Source organism: Phalacrocorax aristotelis, chromosome 7 (genome assembly GCF_949628215.1).
Source record: "Phalacrocorax aristotelis chromosome 7, bGulAri2.1, whole genome shotgun sequence".
In the NCBI taxonomy this organism is placed as follows: Eukaryota; Metazoa; Chordata; class Aves; order Suliformes; family Phalacrocoracidae; genus Phalacrocorax; species Phalacrocorax aristotelis.
In genome coordinates, this window is record NC_134282.1 from 18351547 (window position 1) to 18375648 (window position 24102).

General features: G+C 54.7%; 1 protein-coding gene across 3 annotated transcripts; it reads left to right on the plus strand.

Annotated features, from left to right (window-relative positions):
- Positions 1-2137: 2137 nt before the first annotated feature.
- B3GNT7 (UDP-GlcNAc:betaGal beta-1,3-N-acetylglucosaminyltransferase 7) lies at positions 2138-23405 on the plus strand. 3 transcript variants are annotated; one of them, XM_075099076.1, is made up of 3 exons: positions 2138-2815; positions 6931-7064; positions 19881-23399. In XM_075099076.1, exon 3 carries the CDS (start codon positions 19936-19938, stop codon positions 21085-21087), a length of 1152 nt encoding a protein of 383 aa, XP_074955177.1. In that variant the 5' UTR covers positions 2138-2815; positions 6931-7064; positions 19881-19935; the 3' UTR covers positions 21088-23399. The 3 variants fall into 3 exon arrangements, with proteins under 3 accessions (XP_074955177.1, XP_074955176.1, XP_074955178.1); XM_075099075.1 differs by lacking the exon at positions 6931-7064 and having other exon boundaries at positions 2308-2815; XM_075099077.1 differs by lacking the exons at positions 2138-2815; positions 6931-7064 and adding an exon at positions 15122-15232 and having other exon boundaries at positions 19881-23405.
- Positions 23406-24102: the final 697 nt, after the last annotated feature.

A 24102-nucleotide genomic window follows, 5' to 3' on the forward strand; every position in this document is an offset into this window, starting at 1 on the left:
GAATCAGGGTTTCCTTAACACTTGTGGTAGGATCTGAGAGGATGTGGCATATAGCCCTGGAAGGAGTGAGGGCTGTTGGTCACCTGCTCCATCTCTGAGTTCTCAGCAGGCACCTTTAAACCCCCAGGTTGATCAGAAGGAGAGAATAACCCAAACACCCTGCAGTACTAGGTACCAGGGATGGGAGGGTCTTTGTGCTTCCAGCTATGAGGGACTCTGGAGAAGGCTTGTCCCCCAACATCTCCGCTCTGACCATCAGTCCCTAGTGCACTGGGGCTGGATCAAAGAGAGCAAAACTGCACTGGGAGGTGATGCTCCCTTTTCACCACTTCAGCAAAGGTTCCTGCTACTGCAGCAGCTCTTCCAAGTCAGGCTGCCACTGCCTGCCTGGTTGTGCCTGAGCTCCTGTTGCAGGCTCCTTTTTGGCCCGAAGGAGCAGGGTATCAGTTCTTTAATCATGAAGAGCTTTTCTTCTGTTGTCTTGTCATGAATTGATGCGATAGAGCAGCAACTGCCCCAAGCACACTGCTGCTATGCCCGGCTTTCTGTGCAGACTTGTGCTCTGCAACAAAAGGAAGGGGAAAGCAAAGAAGCTAAAAGTTCTGGTTTGCTAGTGTAACACCAGATCGGCAATAACGCTGGTTTATTACCCAGTGCCATTTTTATGCATGGATTCTCTTACAGCAGCTCAAATCCGGAGTTTGACCTGCATACCTTGAAGTGTACATGCACAAATCAGTTTCTGTTAGGCTCTTAACCATGGAAAACGTCATACGACAGTCTCGGTGCAGTAAGAATTGAATCAATATGAAATTGAGATTGTTCCTGACTAGGTAAGAATCAGGAATGGAAACTATCACCACACCACTTTTCAACATCACAAAAAAAGTTGAGAAATACCTTTGTGGCTGCGGTGGGGAGTGTGTGTGAGGGGGTGGTTGTCTCAAATGCAAATGTAGTAGCTTAAAAGTGTCTCCTTATTTTAACTCCTTCCAGCATGAGAGAGCTCTGCACCTGCCTCAGGGTAGTAGGAAGGTTGCAAGAGAGAGCAGGGGAGATGCCAGGCTGCCTGTGAGCCTTGCTGGAGTGTGGGCAGCTGGGGCTGGGCAGGGTTCTGGGTAGGAGTGCTGCAAAAATGCAGAGACTAAATTTTAGGGATAGTCCTGCTTTAATCCTTATTATTTAATCTGAGCTTCCCATTTGTTGTTGGTAGTTGTGTGACTCCTGTGATCCCTTAGTGTTGTCGCACGTGTTCTTGCAGGAGAGTAAGATGGTTTGTACAGGGTGAAGGTGCGAGGGTTGCTCTGTGCGTAGGGAGGGTGCAGCTGGGGCAACCAGAACTGCTGTGCTGGGACACCTGTGGTGTTGTGCTTAGGGAGCTGCAGCCTGGAAACCTAAATTGTTAATGTTCTGGTTTTGCCTGGGGTGGAATTAATTTTCTTCACAGTAGCTAGTATGGGACTATGTTTATGCTGAAAACAGTGTTGATAACACAGAGATGTTTTAGTTCCTGCTGAGCAGCGCTGACACAGAGTCAAGGCCTTTTCTGCTCCTCACCCCACCAGTGAGTGGGCTGGGGGTGCACAAGGAGTTGGGAGGGGGCACAGCCAGGACAGCTGACCCTAGCTGACCAAAGGGATATTCCACACCATATGGTGTCATGCTCAGTATATATAAAGCTGTGGGAAGAAAAAGGAAAGGGGGATGTTTGGAGTGATGGTGTTTGTCTTCCCAAGTAACTGTTATGCATGATGGAGCCCAGCTTTCCTGGAGATGATTGAACACCTGCCTGCCGATGGGAAGCAGTGAATGAATTCCTTGTTTTGCTTGCACATGCGGCTTTTGCTTTGTTTATTAAACTGTCTTTATCTCAACCCATGAGTTTTCTCGCTTTTACTCTTCCAATTCTCTCCCCCATTGCATCGGGGGGGAGTGAGCGAGTGACTGTGTAGGACTTAGTTGCCAGCTGGCGTTAAACCATGACAGTCCCTTTTAGCACCCAACATTGGGCTCGAAGGGTTCAAGATAACAGCAGGTTTGATTGGAATGTGCTAGGTTGAATTTGTTGCTGTTATTGCTGTTTACCTACTTATCAGCAGGCACCTGTGCTTCCCATGGGGCTTGCCTGCACCACTGTAGATTAGAGTGCGGTGCTCACTGGTGGCTGATTTTTGCTTATGCTTCTCACTGTACTGCTGTACTGCTGATCATCTTACTCAGCTGTGCCTGGGAACATTCTGATAACAGCAATGACGATGCGCCTGGGCTGGCAGATGGCCAGGGCATCGCTGCTGTTTCTGTGCTGCTGTACTGGGCAGGCTGGAACTCCAGTGTGAACTCGAGTCAACGGCACTGTGACCTGCAGATGAGTCCATGCGGGAGCAGGACACCCCGAAGCATCCGTGGCCATGAATAAGCCTGTGCCAGAGCAGGTACATCTCAAAGCATCTGTGGCTGTGGTTATATCTGTGCCGCATCAGGTGTACCTCTGAAGGGATTGTGGGCCAAGGATAAGTCCATGCTGGAGAAGGTACACCTCGAAGCATCAGTGGCTGTGCATGAGGGCATGCTGGAGCACCTCAAAGCGTGTGGCCCTGGATAAGCCCATTACAGAGCAGGGTACACCCCTCGAGGGATTGCAGCCATGGGTAAGGCCATGTTGGAGCAGGCTTATTTCTAAAGGGCCTGTGGCTGTGGGTAAGGCCACGCTGGAGCAAATATACCTCTGAAGGCATTGTGGCTCCTGGATAAGGCTGTGCTGGAACAGATGCACCTCGGAGCGACTGTGGCTGTGGACACATCTACACTGCAGCAGGTATTCTCCTGGAGACACTGTGGCTCATGATCAGTACTAGCTTATGCTTCGTTTCTTTTCTAGACACAGTTTGAAGCTAGTTATTTGTGACCCTGAGGGCTAGAAATAGATTTTGTTTGTCAGGACAACCATGTGTCTCCCCCACTTGAGTGGTTTGGGGGGTGATGGGGGGATAGCTCCTACATCCTATGAGTTTCACAGAAACATTGCAAAACTCTTGATCCTGCATCTGCATAAACTTAGCCCATGCTGCACCTGCATCAGTTAAGAGCTGTTACACAGGATCTGTCTTTTCCTCTACATCCACTGAAAACGCAACCTGTGCTGAAGATTGGGGCTGCGTAGGTTTTGCTTTGTTATACTACCCACAGCTGGTGGGTAAAGGGTGCAAAGTAATAGTGTAACACATCTCCTCCTTGCAAGGACTAATGTACCTCCCTTTTGCCCACAGCCTGAATTTTACTTTTTCCTGCTGCACTGTTTTATGCAGGCAGCATCTGGCCAGGTTTCTGTTGCTTCAGTGCGTTTGCTGGGTATTACTCAGGCAATTTATTATGGCACAAAGGAGGGAGTGTGTTAGAGCAGGTTAGAGCTGCCCGGCCTGGCTGTGCAGGGACTAGTGACAAATAAAAAGTCTATAAATACAGTGTACACTCCTCTCCCTGTCCCCTTCCTCCATACCTATATCAGTTGCTTTTCCAGATTATTGAGGAAAGAATCTCTGTATTTCCTGGGTGTGAAATGTACTGGTTCTCCCTGTGCAAACAACAAAGATAATTTTGCTGGTAGTGATGCAGCTTGGCCCAAGGCTCTGCCACTGGATGGCTGATTCCAAGGCCAATGGGAGCAGTGGAGATACTGGCCTGAGCCCTGGGAGCAGATGGGCGGTGCCTCTAGATTGCTCCACAGGACTGGGACCCACCTTGGATATGTGACCAGCCCAGAATGGGGCTGCCTGCCCACCCCAGCACCCAGTACCCTGCAGGGCTGGGGCATGGGAAGTAGGCATCAGCCCTTTCCCCACTTCGGCAACACAGGGCCTTGGAAATGGGGTTCCTCTGGGCTCTAGGTCTCCCAAGAGTCAGTATACATTTAAGCCTTATCCCTCAGACATTTCCCTGTGGCTGCCATCACCCCACTTCAGCATCATAACATCTGGCACAGCTGCCATTGCCCCCCCCATGGTTGGCCTCATCTTCCCCATGCAATCCCTGGGCTGTGCTAAGAGGGTGATAGGATCCATCCCCCCAGTCTTTTACAAATCAGGTGATGATGGAAGGACAACTGGGGAGAGAAGTGGAAAATGTTTTGCCAGGAATTGTTTCCACCACAGCCTGACAGAGCAGCACTTGCTCTCTGCTCTGGGATGCCTCACCCCCATGGGCTGTGCTTACTGCTGCGATGTGAGGAGGCTGGCAACGAGTGCTGTCCTTCCCCTGCGCTGAGGCTGTGGGACCACTGCCACTGGTCGCAGGGCTTTCTGTGGTTGCTGGTGGCTGGCAGTGGTGTCCACACACTGGCAGCTTGACCTCAGGGCCAGGAGTGCGGCTTCAGGGTGACCTTTCCAAGGTTAAGCACAGCTTGCAAAACCCTCACCCCTCCCGCTGGACTTATAAAATGCAACTTAGTTTGTAGTGGCAGTTTTACTGGAGATGGGAACTGAAGAGGGACTTGCTACCGAAACCTGGCAAACACCCAGAGGGGAGGGTGGCTGCAATGCACTTCTCAGCCCTGCAGACACCGCATTCCTCCCATCAAGATTTTGAAATTTTCTCTCTGGCCCTACTGCTGGAAGAGTGCAAACAAGGCTGGCCCCTGGGCATCATCCTTCTGCTGTCCCCTCCAAGGAGAGATGCCTAGGCAAGAGCAGAGGCTCAGCAGAGGGTCAGTAGCAAACCCCAGGTGGGGATTCTCCTCTGAGCCTGGCTGTCTGCCTCTTGTTGTTTTTGACAGGTCTGTAGGGTTTTTTTTCCCCTTTCTCTTAGCTGTGTTCCCTAGCCTGGACCGGGATTTGATGCGGGTCCATGTGCTCTGCGGGTATAAATAAGTGCAGCTTTGGCAATGTCGGTGACCCTGCAATGCTGTCTGGGGTGTGAGGGTCAGCTCCTTCATTTTGCTGAGAACTGCAATGACGATGACACACACATTTCTGTGTCTGCAGCAGTGGAGTTTGTGACTGTTTTTTCAGGTAATTTGGGTATTTTGGCAAACTAAACAGAAAATCACAGGCAAAAAGGGCAGCGAGAGGCAGGAAGGAATGAGGCAGAAGATACCTGTGCAGCCTCATGCACAGTGGCTTCCCTGGATTTGTGCATGTCCCTGCTGTGTCACCCATGTTCACAAGAGTTTATCTTTCTCTTTGTGTTCCTTGGGCTATGTACCCCTTGCTGGAGAGGCTGTGACAGCTGACAAGCCCAGGTGTTAGGCTGTGGCAGGTGGGTAAGGCTCTTTTCAGAGTACATGTGAGCCCCACCCTGTCCCAAAACACCATGCGTGGACTTTCCCAGGCTCCAGCACTTCACCCCAGGCCATGAGACAGTAGTCCCCTGGGGGGCAACGAGTCCCCTTGCACAAGAAGGACCTGGTGCAGCACAGGGGATGGTGGTGTCCCACAGGCAGTGTGCCTCCAGCCCACTCGCTGTGCAGCCCTGGCTGCAAGGAACTCCTTCTGTAAGTGGGTTTTCCAGCAGCTCCTCCACTGGAGGATTTTGCAACATTTCCAGGCAAAGGGATAGTTTACACAGCAGTGCTCCCTCCGCTGCCAGCCAGGAGCTGGGGAGCACAGGAGCCCCTTCTCTGTCCCCATCCCTACACAGCAGACAGAGCCTCATTTGGTGAAGGCAGAAGGGAGGAAAAAATACCTAGCAGGTTTTGTCTGTCAGAGCCATGAACAGTCCCGTTAGGAACTTGTGATCCTTTTCTTCTTTTCAAATACATGTATTTAGTTTTTTTAGACTGCTGGCCGTTGCTCAAAGGTACCCAGGCTGCAAGTCTGTCCCAGCCGGTCGACCGCTTGCTTGCGCCTCATCCTGGCCCAGATCACACTGGGAAGGGCTTTGGCTTCTCAGCCATGAAAGCTGCTCTCTCTCTCTTAGCAAGGGCATGGATGTCTCCCCTTGGCCAGGAGCCTGTGCCGGCAGTGGGCGCTGGGGGCGGGGGCTCGGCACGCCGGCGCTGGGAAGACTGGGGCAGTGTTTGGGGCTAACGGCTGCTGAAAGGGTTCAGTGTGTGCTGAGCGTGAGTCACCCAGGCTGGAGGGCAGCTGGGAGCCAGAGGAGAGCTGCTACAGGAGGGGCCAACGCCCCACGAAAAGGCGGCGAAATTAATATCATTAGCATGGAGTGGAGACAGAAGGGCCCAAGGAAAGAGGGAAGCTGGGTGGTGGTGTTTCCAGGGGTGGAGGGATTTGAGGGACTCTTGCGTTTCACCTGGGTGCATTTGTGGGATTAGGGATGGGAACAGGGAGGGGGCAGTGGAGGTTGGGTCCATCTGTGCCCCAGGTACATCACTTAACCTTCACATGGCTCTGGGTGTCAACCAAACGAAGCCTGGACCAGACCTGGGAGAGCCCTGGAAAGCTTTGTGGGATCTTCAAGACAGGGAGCTGCCTTGTGTCACCTTTTGGTGCCACCTGAGTGCTGGCTTGCAGGGCTGGTGCTCCATCCCAGCTGGTGCAAAACAGCCTTGGTGTCACTGGTTTTCTTTGGCTGTAGCTCAGGCGCAGTTTGGCTGCGTGCTTCCAGGTCTGGCCTATACGCACCCAGGAGGCTGCCAGGCTGTGCCAGCCCCTTACGCATCCTCAGCATCATCTCCCTGGTCCCCAGGGATGTCACCTGCTGTGGCAGGCCCAGGAGGTGGCTTGTCCCCTCCTGGAGCAGGGGTCATTGCTGGTGGCTCAGTGCTGGCCCCTAAAGTGAGCTTGGCTTCTTGGGGACATGCCAGCTAGGACCTTTGCATCTGTCTGCAAGATAAGAACAAAGGAGGGTTTGCTAGTTTACCTTGAACACAAACATATATGGGAAGCTCTAGGTCAATCTCAGAAGCAAACAGCCCTGCTCACATGGGTGCCAGCACCTGACATGTTTGAGGGTTAGCTGTGTCCTACTGTATTCCAGAGGCATCATGTGCTCATGTGAAACACCAGTGGATGTGCAAGAGGAGAGAAAAGGCCCCTTGGGGTTCAGCTTGCCCCCATCCTCAAGCCCACGGCTGCTGGGGACAGCAGGAGGCTGGGACCAACGCAGAGAAGGTGTGTGCAGAAAGCGCTCCAGTGGTGGTTGATCAGGAGATGCATCATACACAGATATGCTTTGTTATGGGGTTTTAGTTGACTGAACTGCAAAGGAGTTCATCTTTGCTGAAAAGTCACATGAAGATGTTTCCCTCTAGCACAGCCCAAGAGCACTAGGGGTCACCAGCTGAGCAAATGGGGAGGGTGGCTGACGGCCCTGGGTATCCCAGCCACATTCCTGTGCCTCCAGACCTACAGAAAACCACTCCAGAGGCTGGAATAATCTTATTGGCTTACTGGTTGCCATCCCAGGGCCAGTTCTTCCACCAGACCTCTGGTTCATTGATCTGTGGGGCCCCACAGCTGAACTGCATGGCCAGGTGCCAGGCATTAGCACCGCGAGCTGCTGGTGCCAGGAAGCGCCCCAGCCACCTCGCCCTGAGGACCGATGGGCTTTCCATCCTACTCTTTCCATGCTGCCCAGCTCTCCATCCTTCCACACATCTGCCTAGCACTGGGCAGATCTTCCAAGCTTTGGCCCCATAGGAGCAACCTCTTAGGGTGGTGCTTTTCTGTCCTGTTTTCACGAGTGGCAGCAGTAGGATGGAGAACTAAAACATTACTGGGAGCACAGTGTGATGACACAAATTGGCTGGAAGGACCCATGAGAGCCATCAGTTTTTCCCTCCACCCTGTGGCAGGATCTGATTTCCCACGGTGAGGCAGGGCTCAACCCAGCAGAGGTGTCTGGAGCCTTCCCAGCCCAAGATGCTAGAAACGTCAGAGCCGCGGCAGCATGGCAGAACCGTCAGCCCAATGGGTGGCACGGGCCTGTAGCTGTGCTTGCTGTGAATCACAGAAGGAGCTGGATCCATGCATGAAGTCACTGACCATCTCAGCCCACAGCATGACTTCACCGTCGGGTGAACATCCCACCATGGAAACCAAACCTCAGGAATGCAGCTGGGTGTGCCGGCTCTCTTCTCTCCCGAGGGCTGTCGCATGGCTAAAATACTCCCAGGCTAGCAAATTGCTGTTGCCACCTCTCCCACCATCTCCCTGAGCTGGGCTGGGGAGCAATGGCCATGCAGGGGTTATCCCTTGCGCCAGGCGGGTGCCTGCCCCGGGGTGGCACCATGGGTGTGGGTGCTGCCCTCCCTTCTTGTGCATGCAGAAGCAACAAGGTTTGCCGTGGCCTTAATCCAGTAGACCTAGCCAAGGCAGGGAAAATTCATAGCTGCATGCCCTCTTTCTCCCTCGCTCCATCTATTGCTGGAGATCGACCCACCAGTGGCTGTAGCAGAGCCCAGGTTTTGGCACAGGCAATGAGCAGCAGCAGAGCAATGATTAACGGTGAGCAGAGTGGCAGGGATGTCTGAGTCGCCTCTGCCTCTCTCCTAAACGGATTTGGCCAAAAAAGGCTAACATGAGCGTTTCTGCGTCTGCCGGCTCAGGAGGGGGCCTGGCCAGAGCTCGGGGTCTCAGCAGGCATGTGCTGCACCAGGGCTGTATGTTTTTCCACTTGGGCTGGAGAGGGGCTGTGGGCAGGCAGCCGCCAGACTCAGGTGACTCCTGAGCCACCCTTTCCATCTGACTCATGAGAGATGTCGTGAGTGCTCTCCTGCTGGATGGAAAACACGGCGCCTTGCAACTCAGTGGCTTCTGGGTCTGTGCCAGGCCCCCAGGCAGCAGGGCTTCCCAGGGCTGTGAGCGCAGCATGCCAGCCCCCTGAGCCCAGCCCTTCTCAGGCTGGAGCTGGGAGAGCGGCTTCTGTGGGCTGATGCCCTACCAGGGATTTGCCTTCAGCCTGTGCCTGTGGCCAGCCTTGCAGGACAGTCAGGGCAGCAAGGCTGAGCAGGACGGGTCCATGATCCCTGCAGCGGGCAGGACTGACGGCTTCAGTGCTGCGTGACATTGCTTTCCCAAGCCTCCAACCTGGGAACTTCTCCCTCCTGGGTCCCTCTCCTCCACCTTTGCTCTTTGGGATTGTCCAGGATGTAAATGGTCCCCTCCAGCAGCAAGATGGGTCCTTGCCTTCCCCTCCCAGACCCAAGTGCACCAACATCCTCCTCCTCCTTTTCTGTGTCTGGGCAGCATGAATGTGTCTCCCTTCTCAACCCCATGTTCCCATCTCTCTTGGTTATTTCCACCCTGCCATCCCCATGGGCTTTTTCTCTCTGGTGCCTGGATGCCATCTTGCCACGGGTTCACAGGACAAACTCAGACCTTGGGGCTTTCTGCATGAGGCTGAACTGAGTGACTAGAGGGGGGAAACTGAGGCACGCTGGGGTAAGCACTTCTTGCAGGGGCATGCTGGGCTGGGAGAGGCAAGCCAGGGCCTCTGGCTCACTGTGTCCAACCACAAGGCTATTTGCATCACACCATAGTGGCAACCCCACAAGCCATCTGCTCCCTCCATGCCTGCTGCCAGAGCCACAGCATCGGGCTCCCCCTGCTCCTTTGGGAAGGGAAATGTTTTCTCTTTCCCCTCCCTTCCCTGCTTGCCAGCGTGAGTCCAGTTTCCCCTGCATGCTGCCGCCAAGCGCCTCTGGAACTGCTGGAAAATGCATAAAAGGCCTGGGCAAGGCTGCTGCAAGGGTTACTCGCAGTCACAGCTGGATTCAGCTGCTGATTTAAAGCAACAGCACAGCTACAGCGGGCTCCCCAGGGTGTCCCAGGGGCACAAATCCCCCAGGGAGAGGAGGCAGCATCCCTGCTGAGCAGCAGCCCTGAAGCTGGAGGGGGGTCTTCTCGCTGGAGAAACTGAGGAAGGAGCAGCCCAAGGAGGCAAACTCTTGGGCGGATCCGGCACAAGGGGTTTGCTCCCCCTGGCTGGCTGAGCCCTTTACAGTGCCCTGCTCCTGCAGCTCCTGGCACAAAGGCTGGGGCAGTGCTTCCCTGACGGCCCTGGCTTGTGTCCCACCTGGGGACAGAGCTGGAACAGCATTGCCTCCACTGACACCATGACACCACTCTGTCCCCTGCCTTTTCCTGAGTCTGTGGCGTGCAGGTCTCACCCCATCTTCCTATTCCTCAACATTGTGGCTGTGGGGTCTGTGTGCCCCTGCCGAGCGCTGTGCTTTTGCGGCATGGCCCAGAGGCAGATTGGTGCTGCAGGGGGCAACAGTGGCTTCGGGACAACTGAGCGGGGGGGTTGGGGGGTGGGGGGGTGTGTGGTCATCATCCTACCATTATCCTGCAAAGCAACTTCCCCTCCTCCGCCATTTTTGAAAGAATACGAATCCCAGGGGATTCATTACAAGCAGGGAAGTGGGCATTGCTTTTGGCCATGACTCGAGGTGTTTCTGCAGCCTCTGGTGTTTCAGTGTGAGCTGCCAAGGCCAATGGAGTGGGAGGGAGAGCCTGGCTTTAGGAAGGCAGAAACCTCCTCCCGCCTCTGCCCAGGAGCCAGAGTGGCCTCTGGCAGAGGAGCTGGGGTGGAAATGGCCGTGGGGCCTGGGGTTAATGTGTAAAATAATGCCCCCACCTCCCACACTGCTGGTCTGGTTTATGGCCCTGTTAACAGATGGGCAAGCAGATGAAGCTTTCTGAGGGGATGGCTGTCTTCCCTGGCATCCCACGTCAGATCCCTCTGGTATGTGACATCTGCCCCAGCTTCCACGCTGGTGGTGTTCACTCAGAAATTATCCAGGGTAATAATTAATCCTAACCACCCTAGGGGACTTTATCTGAACAAGGGCTGGGACTGAGGCAGTGCCAGTCCCTGGTCATAGCCCTGAGCACCTCATGTGGGAGCAGTGGTGACAGGTGAGCCTCCCAGGGTTACCTATACCTGCCGGCACACCCCAAAAGCATCATGAAAAGTGCTGAGGAAACAAATGTGGAATGAGAAAGGAACATTCCCTGTCCTATCACATCCAGGATGTTTGCCTGCAAGTGCAAATGCATGCAGATTCCTGACGTGGCGGTGAAAGACTGGCTCAGCTAAACAAATAGAGATTTTTTGGTGGAATGCCTCAGCCTCCCTCCCACTATGGGATACATCACAGGTGAGCACCTTTAACAAAGACAAACCTGAATGTGTGATCACACTGTGGTGCTGGTCTCTGGTCAGGGTGAGCCGCTGGTCCTGCTCCAGGCGCTCAGAGGTTTGGGGAGGAAAGGGCTGGTTTGGGTGTCCCCGCAGGTCATGGGACAACGGGACCTTGCCTTGTGTGGGAAACCCAGCCCAGGGACCGCGGCACTGGCATGAGCAGCCAGGAGGTGTGAGAGTTGCCAGGAGAAGAGATGAGACTTTTTTCTGTGTACGTATAATTTGCTAGAATTGAAAGAAATAATCAGAAAGCAACACAAAAAAACCCATAGCAAAGAAACCAGGGCAGCCTTTCTCAGTGAAACAAAACCCAGACCATCAGTGGGAAAACATTGGCTGGGTCAACCTGCCACAAGCCAGTCTTCTGGGATTACATAAACTTCTTAAAAAAAGCTCACTTCTTTCGTTGTACTTATTTTTACTTATAAAATATTTTAATTCAGGACTACTTTGAAATGGAAAGAGGCTTCTTGAAACAGAAAAAGCATTGTGGTTTGCTTTGAGAACATCTAAATGAGCCACTCCAGCATCGCCCCAGTCCTTGCCCTTTCCTTTTGTCCCAGATGATGCCCCGTAGCCCTGTTATATGCCAGCTCCAAAGCCTGTGGTGACAGGTCCCCTGGCTCCATCTCCAGTGCTTACACCAGGAGGGATGCTCACGTTGGAGTTGAATGTGTGGCACTGGTACCAGCTGTCTCCAAATGGTTCCCAGGAGCTGGCAGCCTCAGAGGTGGTTGCTGTTGGGAGGAAGCCAATGTCACCCTGGCCGTGAAAAGTGGGTCACCCGGGAAGGTCCATGCATTATCTTCCCCTTCTGCCTGTCCATACAGTGCAACAATAATGTGCCTGAGTGTTACTTCTTGCAAGTCTCCTGCCAGCTTTGATGGGACCCCAGTGGCTCAGTATACCTTGAAATGTCACAAGCATCATGCAAGGCAAAGGCGCTCAGCTTTCCCATGCCCAAGCAGTGCCCGCCACCCAAGAGCCCTCCTCCAGACACCCACAGCTCTGCCAATGGTGCTAAACAGGCACTCGGTGCTTCCAAATTTCAGCCTAAAGACTTAGACCTAAGAAATAAGGGTGCCAAAATAAAGGATTGGCAGGGCGATGGATCCAGCTGCTTTGCTGAAGTCAGGGGCAGGCAGGAAGAGCAGGGATCTGCTGGTGGCTGGGTCTGCTCGTGGCAAAGTGATGCTGCCCTCAGCTCTGCTTTTGGACAAACAAAAAATTTCAGGTTTCGCGCTCAGCAGAGGGTTGTGGCTGCTCATGTAAAACCTGTTCTCACCAGAGACTAAAAGAGGCAAGGAGAAGATTTGTGGAAGAGGACTTAAAAAAAAAAATTCACTTTCAGTTTGGTTTTAGCCTTCCTGTCGCATTTCTGCTTTCCCAGGATGAATCTAGAGAGTGTGAAAACTTGAGTTTGTCCTAAACTTTTCTATGTAATGATGAAACAAATGTAAAAAATGCTACTTCACCTTAAGAGTCAGCCTTGAAACAGGAGGTGCTGGTGCCAGGGACACCTAGGACAGTGTCTCTGTCACTAGTAGCCCCAGACCTGACATGATTTGAGTATTTAATGAACATCAGAAGTAAAGCTTTGCACAGCCATCCTGCCCCAGGTCTGCAATGCTCTCATGCAGCAGGATGTGCATCTCTCCTGCCTGGGGGGTGGTGGGAGGAAGGTCTGCCTGCACGGACAGGGTTATTTGAGCTGAAATCCTGCACAGCAGCACTGGAGCATCTGAGAAGTCCATGTGCTTGTGGCCCTGCTTCTTTCCTGCACAGAAGCAGCAGCTGGAGAGGCGGGAGACTGGAAGCATGGCTGGCAGACCTCCTTGCCACAGGCTGCCAGGAGCCCTCCTTGCCCTAGAGCAGTGCCACTTCGATGACAGGGCAGCACAGCCCTTGGGCACGCTGCGCTGCAGCTGGCCCTGGGCTTGCTGGCCCAGAGAGCCCTGGCAGCATATTGCAGACACACAGCACCTGCACATCCCCTGTGGCTGCAGCAGCCACTCCAGGGCTGTGTTTTGGGTTTTACTCCGGCTCCCCATGGCAGGGGTGCTGCTGTCCCCATTTCCCTCATGGTCCCAGGGCACACTGTAAGGAGGTGGTGGCTGGGGCTTTGCTGTTTGCATCCCTTTGTGTCTGTTTGTGAAGGGGGGTCTCCAGTGGTTCCCCCTCCACCATGAGACCCTCTGTGCAGAGTGGGGTGAATTCCCAGCCATGGGCTGGCATTCACCCACCGTCCTGCTGCTACAGGGATGAGATTAGTCCTTCTCACATCCCGCTCCAGTAACACTGATGCTCAGTGTGGATCTTTAAAGTACCCCTGATACCCTTTCTCTGTGCATCTCAGCCGTGATTTTCTTGGGCCATGAGTTCAGCAGACACAGACTTTCCTGTGTGCAGTGGGAACAGACTAAAAAGAAATCAGAGAAGTTGCGTAGGGACCTTCGGTGGTGATAAGTCTGTGGGTTACTGCAGAGCTGGTGCAGCCTGTTTGGGCAACGTATCCTGGGAATTGTTCACAGCCCCCAGGATGTGGAGCTGCAGGGCATCTGCTGAGCTGCTGTGGTGGGAAAGCGATAAGCTGCGATAAGGAGAGAAAAGCGAGTCTGGAGGACGCAATGCAGTTCTCCTCCCCAGCCTGGGCTGGACTTGGGGGCTCCTTGGAGCAGGGCCAAATGCTGCTTGAGTAGCAGAGGTTGCAAGGGTCCCACTGCATGTCCAGTCTTGGAACAGAAGTCTTTCCTGCGGCAAGCACAGTGTGTCCAGGGCGTTGTGAGTGGTGTGGGAGACCCTGAGCCTCAGCACTCGTGCACAATGCAGAGGGGCTGTGGGGAAAGGGACAGGGCTATCTCTGCTGGGCAGGAAAGGAAATATCCCAAAGGATTTCCTGCAGGCTTCCCAGCCTGGCTTTGTGGCTGATACAAGCAGCTGGTGGGGATGGTAGGATGACAAAAAGGAAGACATCAGAAATTATTGGGTCTGATTTTCATGGCTGAAAAAGACCCTCAACTGAAATGCTACATTTAAGAGGAAAGGAAGGTCTTAAATCTGCTTCTCAATGGGCAGTGGGCTGTCCCATGCTGATATGGCTGCAGCAGGTATGTTGCAGAAACACTGCTTCGAGACAGGGTTGAAGGAAAAGTTTGGAAGGATACCTTGCCTGCCTGTGGTGCTGGTGGAAATTTGACCTATTGGACAGGTCCTGGCATGCCGAGCAGGCACCTTCCTGCTGCAGTAACCCTGCCCCTTGACTCCCTGCACCCCCAGGGGAGGTGTGGGTCCTGGACAGAGCGTGGGTGCCTGGCGAGGTGGGAGTCCTGGGCAGAGTGTTCGTCCCTGACGAGGTGTGGAGCCTGAGTGCAATGTGGGTCCTGGCAGAAATGCAGGTCCCAGGAAAGGTGGGGGTCCTGGATAAGGTGTGGGTCCCAGGGGAACTGTGGCTCCACTGCTCTGGGTATCCCAAACCATGCTGTGCCCCCGAACACAGAGGCAAAGCTGGGATCTCAGCACCCCTGTGAGAAACTGGGGTTGGGCCCTGGCTCCCTTTTGAGGTTCATCCCAAAGTGACCTGCCCGTGTTGGGGGACAGAAGAGACCCACATTCCTTTTCCAGAGATCAAAACCCAGCTGCTAAAAGCACCTCTCCTTGTGAGCACTGGGATCCCCTTCCACAAATGGGATCCTTTGCAGTTAACGGCTATGGGGCAGGACTAACACACCTCAAAGAGGGCACTGTGTCCGGGGTGCAGAACAGCCTGAGGGGGCTGGGGTGGGCCCCCCCATTCTGCTGATGGGAGGGTGACCCGCCAGGAGCGTGCTGCGGGGAGGGTGCCCAGAGGAAGCTGTGGGGTATCACCCTTAAACCCCCGCGTCCCCTCCCCTACCAGCACTGGGGAGCTCTTTGCGGGCTGGGGAGGGGCGCAGGGGCAGGGCAAGAGTTAACCTACCTGCTCGTCTCTCTTGGCTCCACCTCGCAGAGGAGGGGAGGGAAAAGGGAAAAAGTAGGGGGAAAAAAAAAAACACGAAGAGGAGGAGGAAGAGGGCAGAGAGAAGCGCCCGGACTACGGGCAGCCCCGGCCAGCAGCGGAGCGGCCGCCCCGTCCCACTCCCAGCATGTTCCAGTGGTGAGTGCCGGCCGGGGGGCGGGGAGCCCCAGCCCCGCTCCTGCCCCGCTCCTGCCCCACTCCAGCCCAGCCGGAGCCCCGGTGTCCCCTGCCCGCCGCTCCCGCCGCCCGGCACCGCCGTCCCGGCGCTGCGCCCTGCCCGGAGCCCAGGGGGCTGCGACGTGCCCTTTCCAACGGGTCCCTTCCGAGGGGCGCCCCGGTCCCCACCCGCCGGCTCCCTTCCGAGGGATGCCCCGGGAGCAGCTGGCTGGGAGCGTGCAACCTGGGTGGGGAGGCTGTGGATGGGGAAGGGACAAAGGACGGCGACTGTCCCCTGTCCGTCTGTCCCCGTCCCGGGAGCCAAGCTCCCCCGCCCCGGCTCTACAGAGAGCTCCCAGGTGGGGTCCTCCCCCGTCACCCCCGCGCCGAGGTACCCCGGGGGAGGCTTTCTGGGGTGTCCGCTCCCAGCGCAAACCTCGGCCCATCCCGGGGTACCGGAGCTCCGGCCCGGCGGGAACGGGGACGGGGGCATCGGGCAGGGATTAGGGGTCGGTGTCCCCCCTTCCCTGGGGATGCCTTTCCCAGCCCTTCCCGGCAAAGTGCTGGTTTGAGTGGGGAGGCCGGGGAGAGCGGGGCCGTGGGGTCAGCCAGACGTGCCCCGTGGGGTCCCTGTCCCACAGCACGGCCAGCCTGGGGGCAGGTGCCCACGGGGGGAAAAAAACATACAGGGTTTCGCCTCTTGCCTCTTTCCCAGCCCTGTGTTTTTAGCGCCTTGTATTTAAAACAGATGTCTTTTATAAGAAGGGGACGTGTCCCCGGACACCCTGGGACTGGGGACAACCGTTGTGAGCTGGGGCCCCACTTGGGACTCGCACCCAGTCGGCGCAGGCTGCTTTTGGAGGCATTTGGGTGCTTTCTGCCCAGCATCTGCTCCTAGACAAGATCCCTTCTCCCAAGCCCTTGGCACCGCCAACAGAAAGGGCTCTATACTGGCAGTGCCTCCGCCGGCTCAGTGACTGGGTCTAATTGAGGGGCCAGAAAAATCCAAATAAATAGATAGCCCTGTCCAATCAAAGAGGTTTTCATGCAGATCAAAAGTGGCTGTGTGCCTCCCCGGGGACAGGGAGCCCCAGTCTCCTGGGCTTCGCCTGCCCCACAGCATCACCACCTGAAAGGGAAACTGCCCACCTCTAATTTGGGGGTTTATATTTAACCGCTCAGGGCACAGCCAGTGGTGTGGCCGTCTCACAGGGAGGCTTTTCAGCTTTTCCTGGTGGAGAAAAGGGAAGAGGAGGAGCGGGTTGGGACCCTTTCAAAGCTCCCTCGATGGCACCGACACTGGCGGCTGGGGCAGTGGGTCCTGGCTGGCACCAGTGGGAGCCCAGCTGGGATGGGGCACGGGTCGCCACTGTCTCTGGGTTGCTGCTGTCCCCAGGCCCCGCAATGCCGGGTGCCCCAGGCTCCTGGAGATGCTGCTGGGGACAGGCTGGGTGTTGTGTCCCAGAGCAGGGTGCTGGGGCTCAGCAGGGTGGTTTCGCTGTGATGGCAGCGAACCCAAATCACCTTCCTCTCCCTTGTCTCCTGCAAAGCAGTGGTTCTTGGGGGTCTCCAGAGAGCAGCACCTGGTTTCCCCACTCTGAAGTACTTCCCATCTGAGGAGACCACAGAACAAAGTCTCGAGATCAGAAAGATGTGCACAATTGTTATGCTTTTGCCCCCCAAAATCCTTGGTTTGATGTGGCAATTGCCTGAGGTTGTGGCTCAGGGTCCCCCCAATCCCCATCACCTTCCTGCCAGTGGAGGGACGTGGTTTCTGCAGGGCAGAAGATGGACTTGGGGCTCCTGGCTCCTGCTGGACCCAGTGGTGCCCCTGTGGTTTGCAGAGTCAGACCTATAGGAAAATCCCCAAATAACAACTTTGTAACAAAGCAAAAAGTGTATGTTGTAGGGGTGAGAGCTGGGAAACAGTGTCTGCTGAAGGAAGGAGAAGTTTCTGTGCTGTTCTGCAACACCTCACTGATATACCTAGATGTACCCATGCTACCCAACCCTCCACCTCTTACTAAAAGATGGAGCTCTCTCCTCACCCCCAGGACAGTATCTTCTGCCTGGGCTGAAATAAAAAGGAGTGACCCAAGGAGGTAACAGAGGTGAGAGGATCCATGTGGCTTCTGTCAATGGCAGGCAGAGCACACCAAGGGTGGGATCCATCCCATGCCAGTTAGCGACAGCCCTACCTGTGCAGTTTTTTAAAAATTTATTTTATCAGTAATTCCCTGCCCATGGTTTGTGGGGAACCTCTGGCCACCATTCAGGCTGGGTGTGTTATCATGGGTTGTCTGTGGGGTGGCAGGGAGTGCAAGGATGGGGTGGGATGGGATGGGATGGGGTGGCAGCAAGGCTGGAGTTACTATTTAGAGTGACCAGGTTTATTTCTGGTGCAGTGCCAGGTATTGATGAGAGGTTTTAAATATCACTTGGCTGTGCAGGGCTTAAACTTGCCACTGTATCAGACTGAAGGGTTTCTAAGAACACCCTCAGAGCTGTGTGGCCAGGGCTGGAGAGGGTTAAGGGAATGGTGAAGTCTAGTCTGATCAGAACTGCTCCCTCATCAGTCGCAGATGAGTGGCCACATATAAAACCAGACAGGGAATATCTATCCATTTACCCGTAATTACTTACTTCCACGCTGGCTCTCACAGTCCATGCTAGCAATCACAGTTTTCACACGTGATCACAGTTTTCCCATGTAAAAGTGGGGCTGAAAAGTTCTTTGTCCTTGACGGTGAAGCCAGAAAGTAGCTCCCCCAGTTCCTGTTCGGGGCCCCTGCATTTCAGGGTGGCCAGAGTCCCCAAGTGCAGTGCTGTCCTCTGCCTCGGGGAGCCCGAGGGACATTGGGGTGTCCCACCAAGCAGGTATGTTGGTGCAGCCTGTGCCCCAAAACCCCAGCAGCTTCCTGGTGGCACTGATCACAATCTGGCCCCCAGGGAGAGGTGAATTTCAAGGATTTTCTTTTTCGGGGGGTGTGGGGTGTGTGTGCTATCTGGAAATTACTTGGGTTAAATGTTTCAGGTTTCAACCCCAAGCTCCTTCTCTGGACTATCCTAAAGTGAAGGTGCCATCTGCTTGGTAGAGATGATCTTAGATCTTTCTGGCTCTAACGGGGCAGGAGGCTGAGGGACTGCCCCCACCTGGCTGGGACGTGCTTCTGTCACCAAGGGGACGGGTGCAGACCGATGTCACATCTGTCTCATTCAGCATCCCAGCTGAGGTCCCTTCCCGCTCCGGCAGGGAAAGGGGCTCGGGGGCCACCAAGCACCTCGTGTCTCCCCTCTGCATGGGAGCAGCTGGAGATGGGGCTGCTCTCAGGAAGCCACCAGAACCACCAGTAGGCACGTGGAGCCCAGCTGCCGCCCCTGTGCTCATTTGCATGGGGAGATGGCCCAAGGCAGCTGGAGCAAGCAGGACTGAGGTGGGAAGAAATTGGTGCAGATGTACCAGCTGTGGACAGGAGCTGGGCACTTGGGGGCAACATGGTGCAGATGGGCAGAGTGGACAGTTCCCCTCCTCCATGACAGCAGGGCAAGGAACCCAGCTTTAACTGTGTGGAAAAGCAGCTTGGGGGCATTATTTGGTGCATCAGTAATCTCTGGGTGCAGCCTTCCCACTGTCCCAGAAGGTCCCTCAAGCACCTGGCGAGCTCCAGGGTGTGCCCCATGAGCCAGCAGCTTCCCTGGAGAATGGGGCTGCAGTGGGGTGGGATGGCCCTGCAAGGGCCTGGCTTTGATGTACCACCCTCAGTCCCCCCAGTCCCCCGCATACCCTGGACATGCAGATATCTGGTTTGCTGCAGGCTGGGAAAATCTTCTCCCAGACTTGAGAGCTGCAATGGTGCAAATCTCCAGCGGTACGTCCACTGTCCCTATCCTTATCACTACAAAGTGAAGTGACAGGTCCTGAGAGCTGGCCAAAACACACAGCAGTGTCCCCAGAAATGCTGGTTCCTCACACAGATGCAGAGTTAGGGACATCTTTTCCCCACTGAACCTTGGTTCATCTCAAGTGACAATTTTTTATCCTGATCTGCCATTCTTAAATGAAACAGTGATTCCTTTTCCATGTCAACTCCCATGGTCTTCCGAGCTTTGGTTTCTCAGTGTTGTGATGTCAGCCTAGGACCATGGGCAGTACATCTGTGTTTTGGAGCTAACGCTTCCATGGGAAAGATAATTCCCTTCTGCTCTAAATTGCAATTTTCGGATAGCTGAAACGGGTTTCCCTTGGGACTTTCCTCTGGAACAGCTGCTTTGCTGAAGCTCTCATCCTGATTTCATCTCTCTCTGGACCCACTTTCTTCTTTCTTGTGAACCCTTCCCAGCTCTTTGCGCAGACCCAGGGTTACCAGACGACACCGCAGCCACCTGCCACATGCCTTGTGCCTGTCCCTGCAGCTGAGTGTGGCCCCAAAGCCACCCCACATATGGGGTGCAGGTGGGAAAAGCATGCATGGAGGTGTCCCACAGGTCTTCCCACAATGCTGTTGCCCATCAAAAGGTGATGTGACACAGATTAGGAACATCCCATGAGGTCTCCAGGAGGTGCGTTTGTGGACAAGCCTCTTGCAGCCTGCAGTTTCCTCTCCTTAACCTCCCTGTCTCATCCCTTTAGGAAGAAGACCATCTACAAAACGATTTGCCTCTCCTTCTTGCTGGCAATCACAGTGATGGTGCTGCAACGGGGAATGGCCCCCAGCCAGTTCATGCAGGGCCAGCAGCAGAAAGAGCTGCCCCCTCTAGAGCCCGTAAAAACGCAGAAGAGAAACAACGCCTTCTCCATCACCAGCACTTTCTGGAAGAGCCAGAAAGAGAAAGCTTATGTGAAGGAGGAGGAGGAGACCATGACAGCAAAGCAAGAAAAATCCTGGGATGTCACCACTACCAACTGCTCAGCCAACCAGAACTTCAGCAAGGTGGACTGGTTCAAAGGCCTGGAGCCCAACTTCCAGCAGTTCCTCCTCTATCGGCACTGCCGCTACTTCCCCATGCTGATCAACCACCCAGAGAAATGCAGCAGGGACATCTACCTGCTCATCGTGGTCAAGTCTATTATCACACAGCACGACCGCCGCGAGGCCATCCGGAGGACCTGGGGCCAGGACAAGGATGTGGATGGCAAGAGGATTAGGACGCTGTTCTTGCTGGGCACACCCTCCAAGGAGGAGGAGAGAGCTAACTACCAGAAACTGCTGGATTATGAAAATCACATCTATGGGGACATCTTGCAGTGGGATTTCCTGGACACCTTCTTCAACCTCACGCTCAAAGAAGTCCATTTTCTGAAGTGGCTGACCATCTACTGCGACAATGTCCGCTTCATCTTCAAAGGTGACGATGATGTGTTTGTGAGTCCCAACAACATCCTGGAGTTCCTGAAGGACAAGAAGGATGGAGAGGACCTTTTTGTGGGGGATGTCCTCTACAAGGCCAGGCCGATCCGGAAGAAGGAGAACAAGTACTACATGCCCAGCACCCTCTACAACAAAAGCAGCTACCCACCCTATGCAGGCGGTGGGGGCTTCATCATGAATGGAGCCTTGGCCAAGAGGCTGCACAAGACCTCGGAGACGCTGGAGTTGTACCCCATCGACGATGTCTTCCTAGGAATGTGCTTGGAGGTCCTTAAAGTATCACCTGTTGGACACGAGGGCTTTAAAACTTTTGGCATTGTGAAGAACAAGAACAGCAAGATGAACAAGGAGCCATGTATTTTCCGGAGTATGTTGGTGGTTCATAAACTGCTGCCTCCAGAGTTGCTCCAAATGTGGGACTTGGTCCATAGTAACTTGACATGCTCAAGAAAATTCAACGTCCTTTAGCTCAGTCTCTCTGGAGAGCTGGGACTGGAGGGGCTGGGACAGCTGATCCCTGCTCCAGGATGGGGTGAGCCTCTGCTGCTGGCACCTTTGGGGGCACCTCCCTCTGGGGCAAGGAGGGCAGAGACACTGCGCTCGCAGACAGGGTTTGCGATAGTGTTTGCTCCTGTACTGTAATGTGATTCACTATCTCCAGCTGGGTTGGGGGTTGCTGAAAAAGAGAAAAAAATACCCAAACCAAACCACAACAAATCTAGCACAAAATGAAAAGAGAGAGAGGGGGAGAGAGAGGGCAGAGGGGCTTGTGCTCTGCTTTAGGTAGCACCTCCACCAGAGCATGATGAACAGCAGGGTGGGGGGAGGCAGAGACGGATGTAGCACAGGCATTTCTTTGAGATGGTCAGGGTCAGGCTATCCAAGGAAGCTGCTCTGAGGGACTTGAATGGTTTACGAGTATGTGAGCACCCCCAGAACTCAAAAGTGAAGGAGATTTTATTTGTTATCAAATTTCTCCTCCATGCAAGGCTTTAGTGACATTGACCCTGTGTGCTTTGGCTTCACCCCACCAAGGTCCTCTTTGTGTCCCCACTATGCATCTGGGGAAGGGGGCTTTCCTCTGAGGCCAGACCTCACCAGCCCCAAGCCCCCATTACGGTTTCAGCCAGGTGGCCAGGTTATTGAGCGCTTTGTCCCTGATAGAGGGTCCCAGACAATGGTGGCTCCCAGCACCAGCCCAGTATGTGCTTGTCTCCCCAGCCCCTCTGCTGGCCTCGCTGTGCGTGCACTGGGAGGAATGCACCCAGCCAAAATTCCTCAGGGATTTGTTCCTCCTGGCAGGAAAGGGAAGGGATGAGGCGGGCTGCTCTTGCCCACGGCCAAGGAAGTGGCAGAGAAACCCGGTCAGCCCTGAGTGGAGCAGGCTTATCACACCTAGGACCCTGGCTTGAGTACAGGAGTCCCTGGGGCTTGCTGCAAGGAGATCTCCTTGCAGTAGAGGTGCCCTGGTGGGGTTGCCTTGGAGGGGGACAACAGCCCCCAAAGACCCCATGTGTGCCCACTTCAGGCTCAGCCCTGGTTTTGCAATGGCACAGGGCAGGTTGGAGAGCATTGGTCCTGCCCCGGCACACAGAACAGGGTCCAAGGGAACAAGGTGAAGGAGGGCTGGTCTTCCACACCATGTCTGCTCCTCTCAGGGTTACTGCAGTTTTTATTCTGTAGGTTGAGGGCAAGGAACAAAACAGGGAGTGGTATCACAAGACATGGCGCATTTTCTTTGGGCTGAAAGGGCCACTGGAGCTGTTGAGGGGAGCCCCAAGCCAGCTGGTGTGATGGAAAACCCCAACAAAGAGAGACACATGGCCATGCACGAGGCCACAGATGCTCTCCAGCCACCGACTGCAGGAATGAGCAAAGCCACACACATGCATGGGCACCAGCATGCCAGCTCCCAGGTGACAGGCGCTGCACATGCAGGTGTCTCCGTGCACAGGGCTTGCATGCCCAGATGTCCTTGCGCACGGGTGGACATGCACAGCCACATCCATGGCCCTGCCCACACACAGCAGGACATGGGCACATGCGCGCGCTCTCTCTCCTCCCCTCTCTTTGGTGCCAGACATTGAAAGGAAAAAGTTTCGACTACCTCAAAGGTCCCCCTGTGCAGTGCCTTTTTTTTTTCCTTTCCGTTTCTTAATGTGTTTTGGAAACGGGCCTGTTTCATTTAGTCCAAGTCTGTATGTTCCCCAGGTTAGAAAACAAATAAAAAAAGGGCATAAACCAGCCAAAAAAGGTACCCTCCTGCCAAGCCCCACCACTTCTTGGCAAAAGCCCCTCGACTGCTCAGATGAGCTGAAAATTTTAAGAGGAGGAAGAGAAAGAACCTGTTGCTGCCCTGGGCTCGGCCGTTGGTGCCAGGCTGGCAGTGATACTGTGAAATATTTATGTACCTGGCGGCACCATGTCCCGAGGCAAGTGCTGGCAGTGCAGGGTAGAGCCCCAAGGGCATTTTTGCTGCCTGCTGGGCTTAGGCAGCACATGACACTTCTTCACTTTCCTGTCCCCTCCCTCCTTCCAATGAGAGCAAGTTCAGAAATATTTTCCAAAATGACACCTCCATGATTTATGACAGGTACAGTACATTAGGCTGTATATTTATCCTATGTGCAGGGGACAGCTCTCACTCTCCATTGCAATGCGTACAGCAAGCCAGGGCTGCGTGCAGAAATCTCTCAGTGTTGCTCTTCACCTGGTGGGACCCGTACAGAGAAACCTGGTAGATTTGGTGAATATTCTAGTTTCTAAATAAAGGTTAAAAGAAGGAGAAGAAAAAAACCCAAGCCCTCACGTTGTGCCATTGCTAGCAGGTTTCTGCTGGCCAAAACAACCTGGCTGAGATCTAGTAATGGGCTACTGTGGCAAAACCACTGCCTGGAGCAGGCATTTGGGGGCTGCAGCTGCGTTGCTCCTGCTTTGCACAGCTTCCTGGTGTGGTGTTTAACAAGTGCTGGCAGATATTTTCCCCCTTCCATGCACTCCTCCAGCTGCGTTTCAAACCTTGCCGCGACCTACATGGAAAAAGCTGCTTCTGCAGGTTTGGAAACTCACCTGTTCTGCCGAACACCCTCTCCTCCTCCTGCTCAAGGAGCTCCCCACGTCACTGTCCCGATCACCCTCTCCATGGCACTCCACACACCCCACCCTTTTTCCTGAAGCTGAAGCACCACCGTGTCCCCTGGCCACAGCTCAAGGGATACACGTGCCATGGGTCGGCACTGACCCCAGAGCAGACCGAGCCACGTCTGCAGGGACAAACCTGAATCGGTTTTGAATCTGGCTGAGGTGAAGAGCAGGAAAGCATTGCAGGAGCCCGTGGGTCTCACCTCAGTGTTTGGGCACTGGGGGCTGTTTCCAGGGCTGGCACCTGGCTTGGCCACTTGGCACGGTGATGGGGAGCGGAGAGGCCAGCCATGGGGACCAGCCCCTGCTGGACCTGGCAGCCTGGGCAAGCTTCCCTGTGGA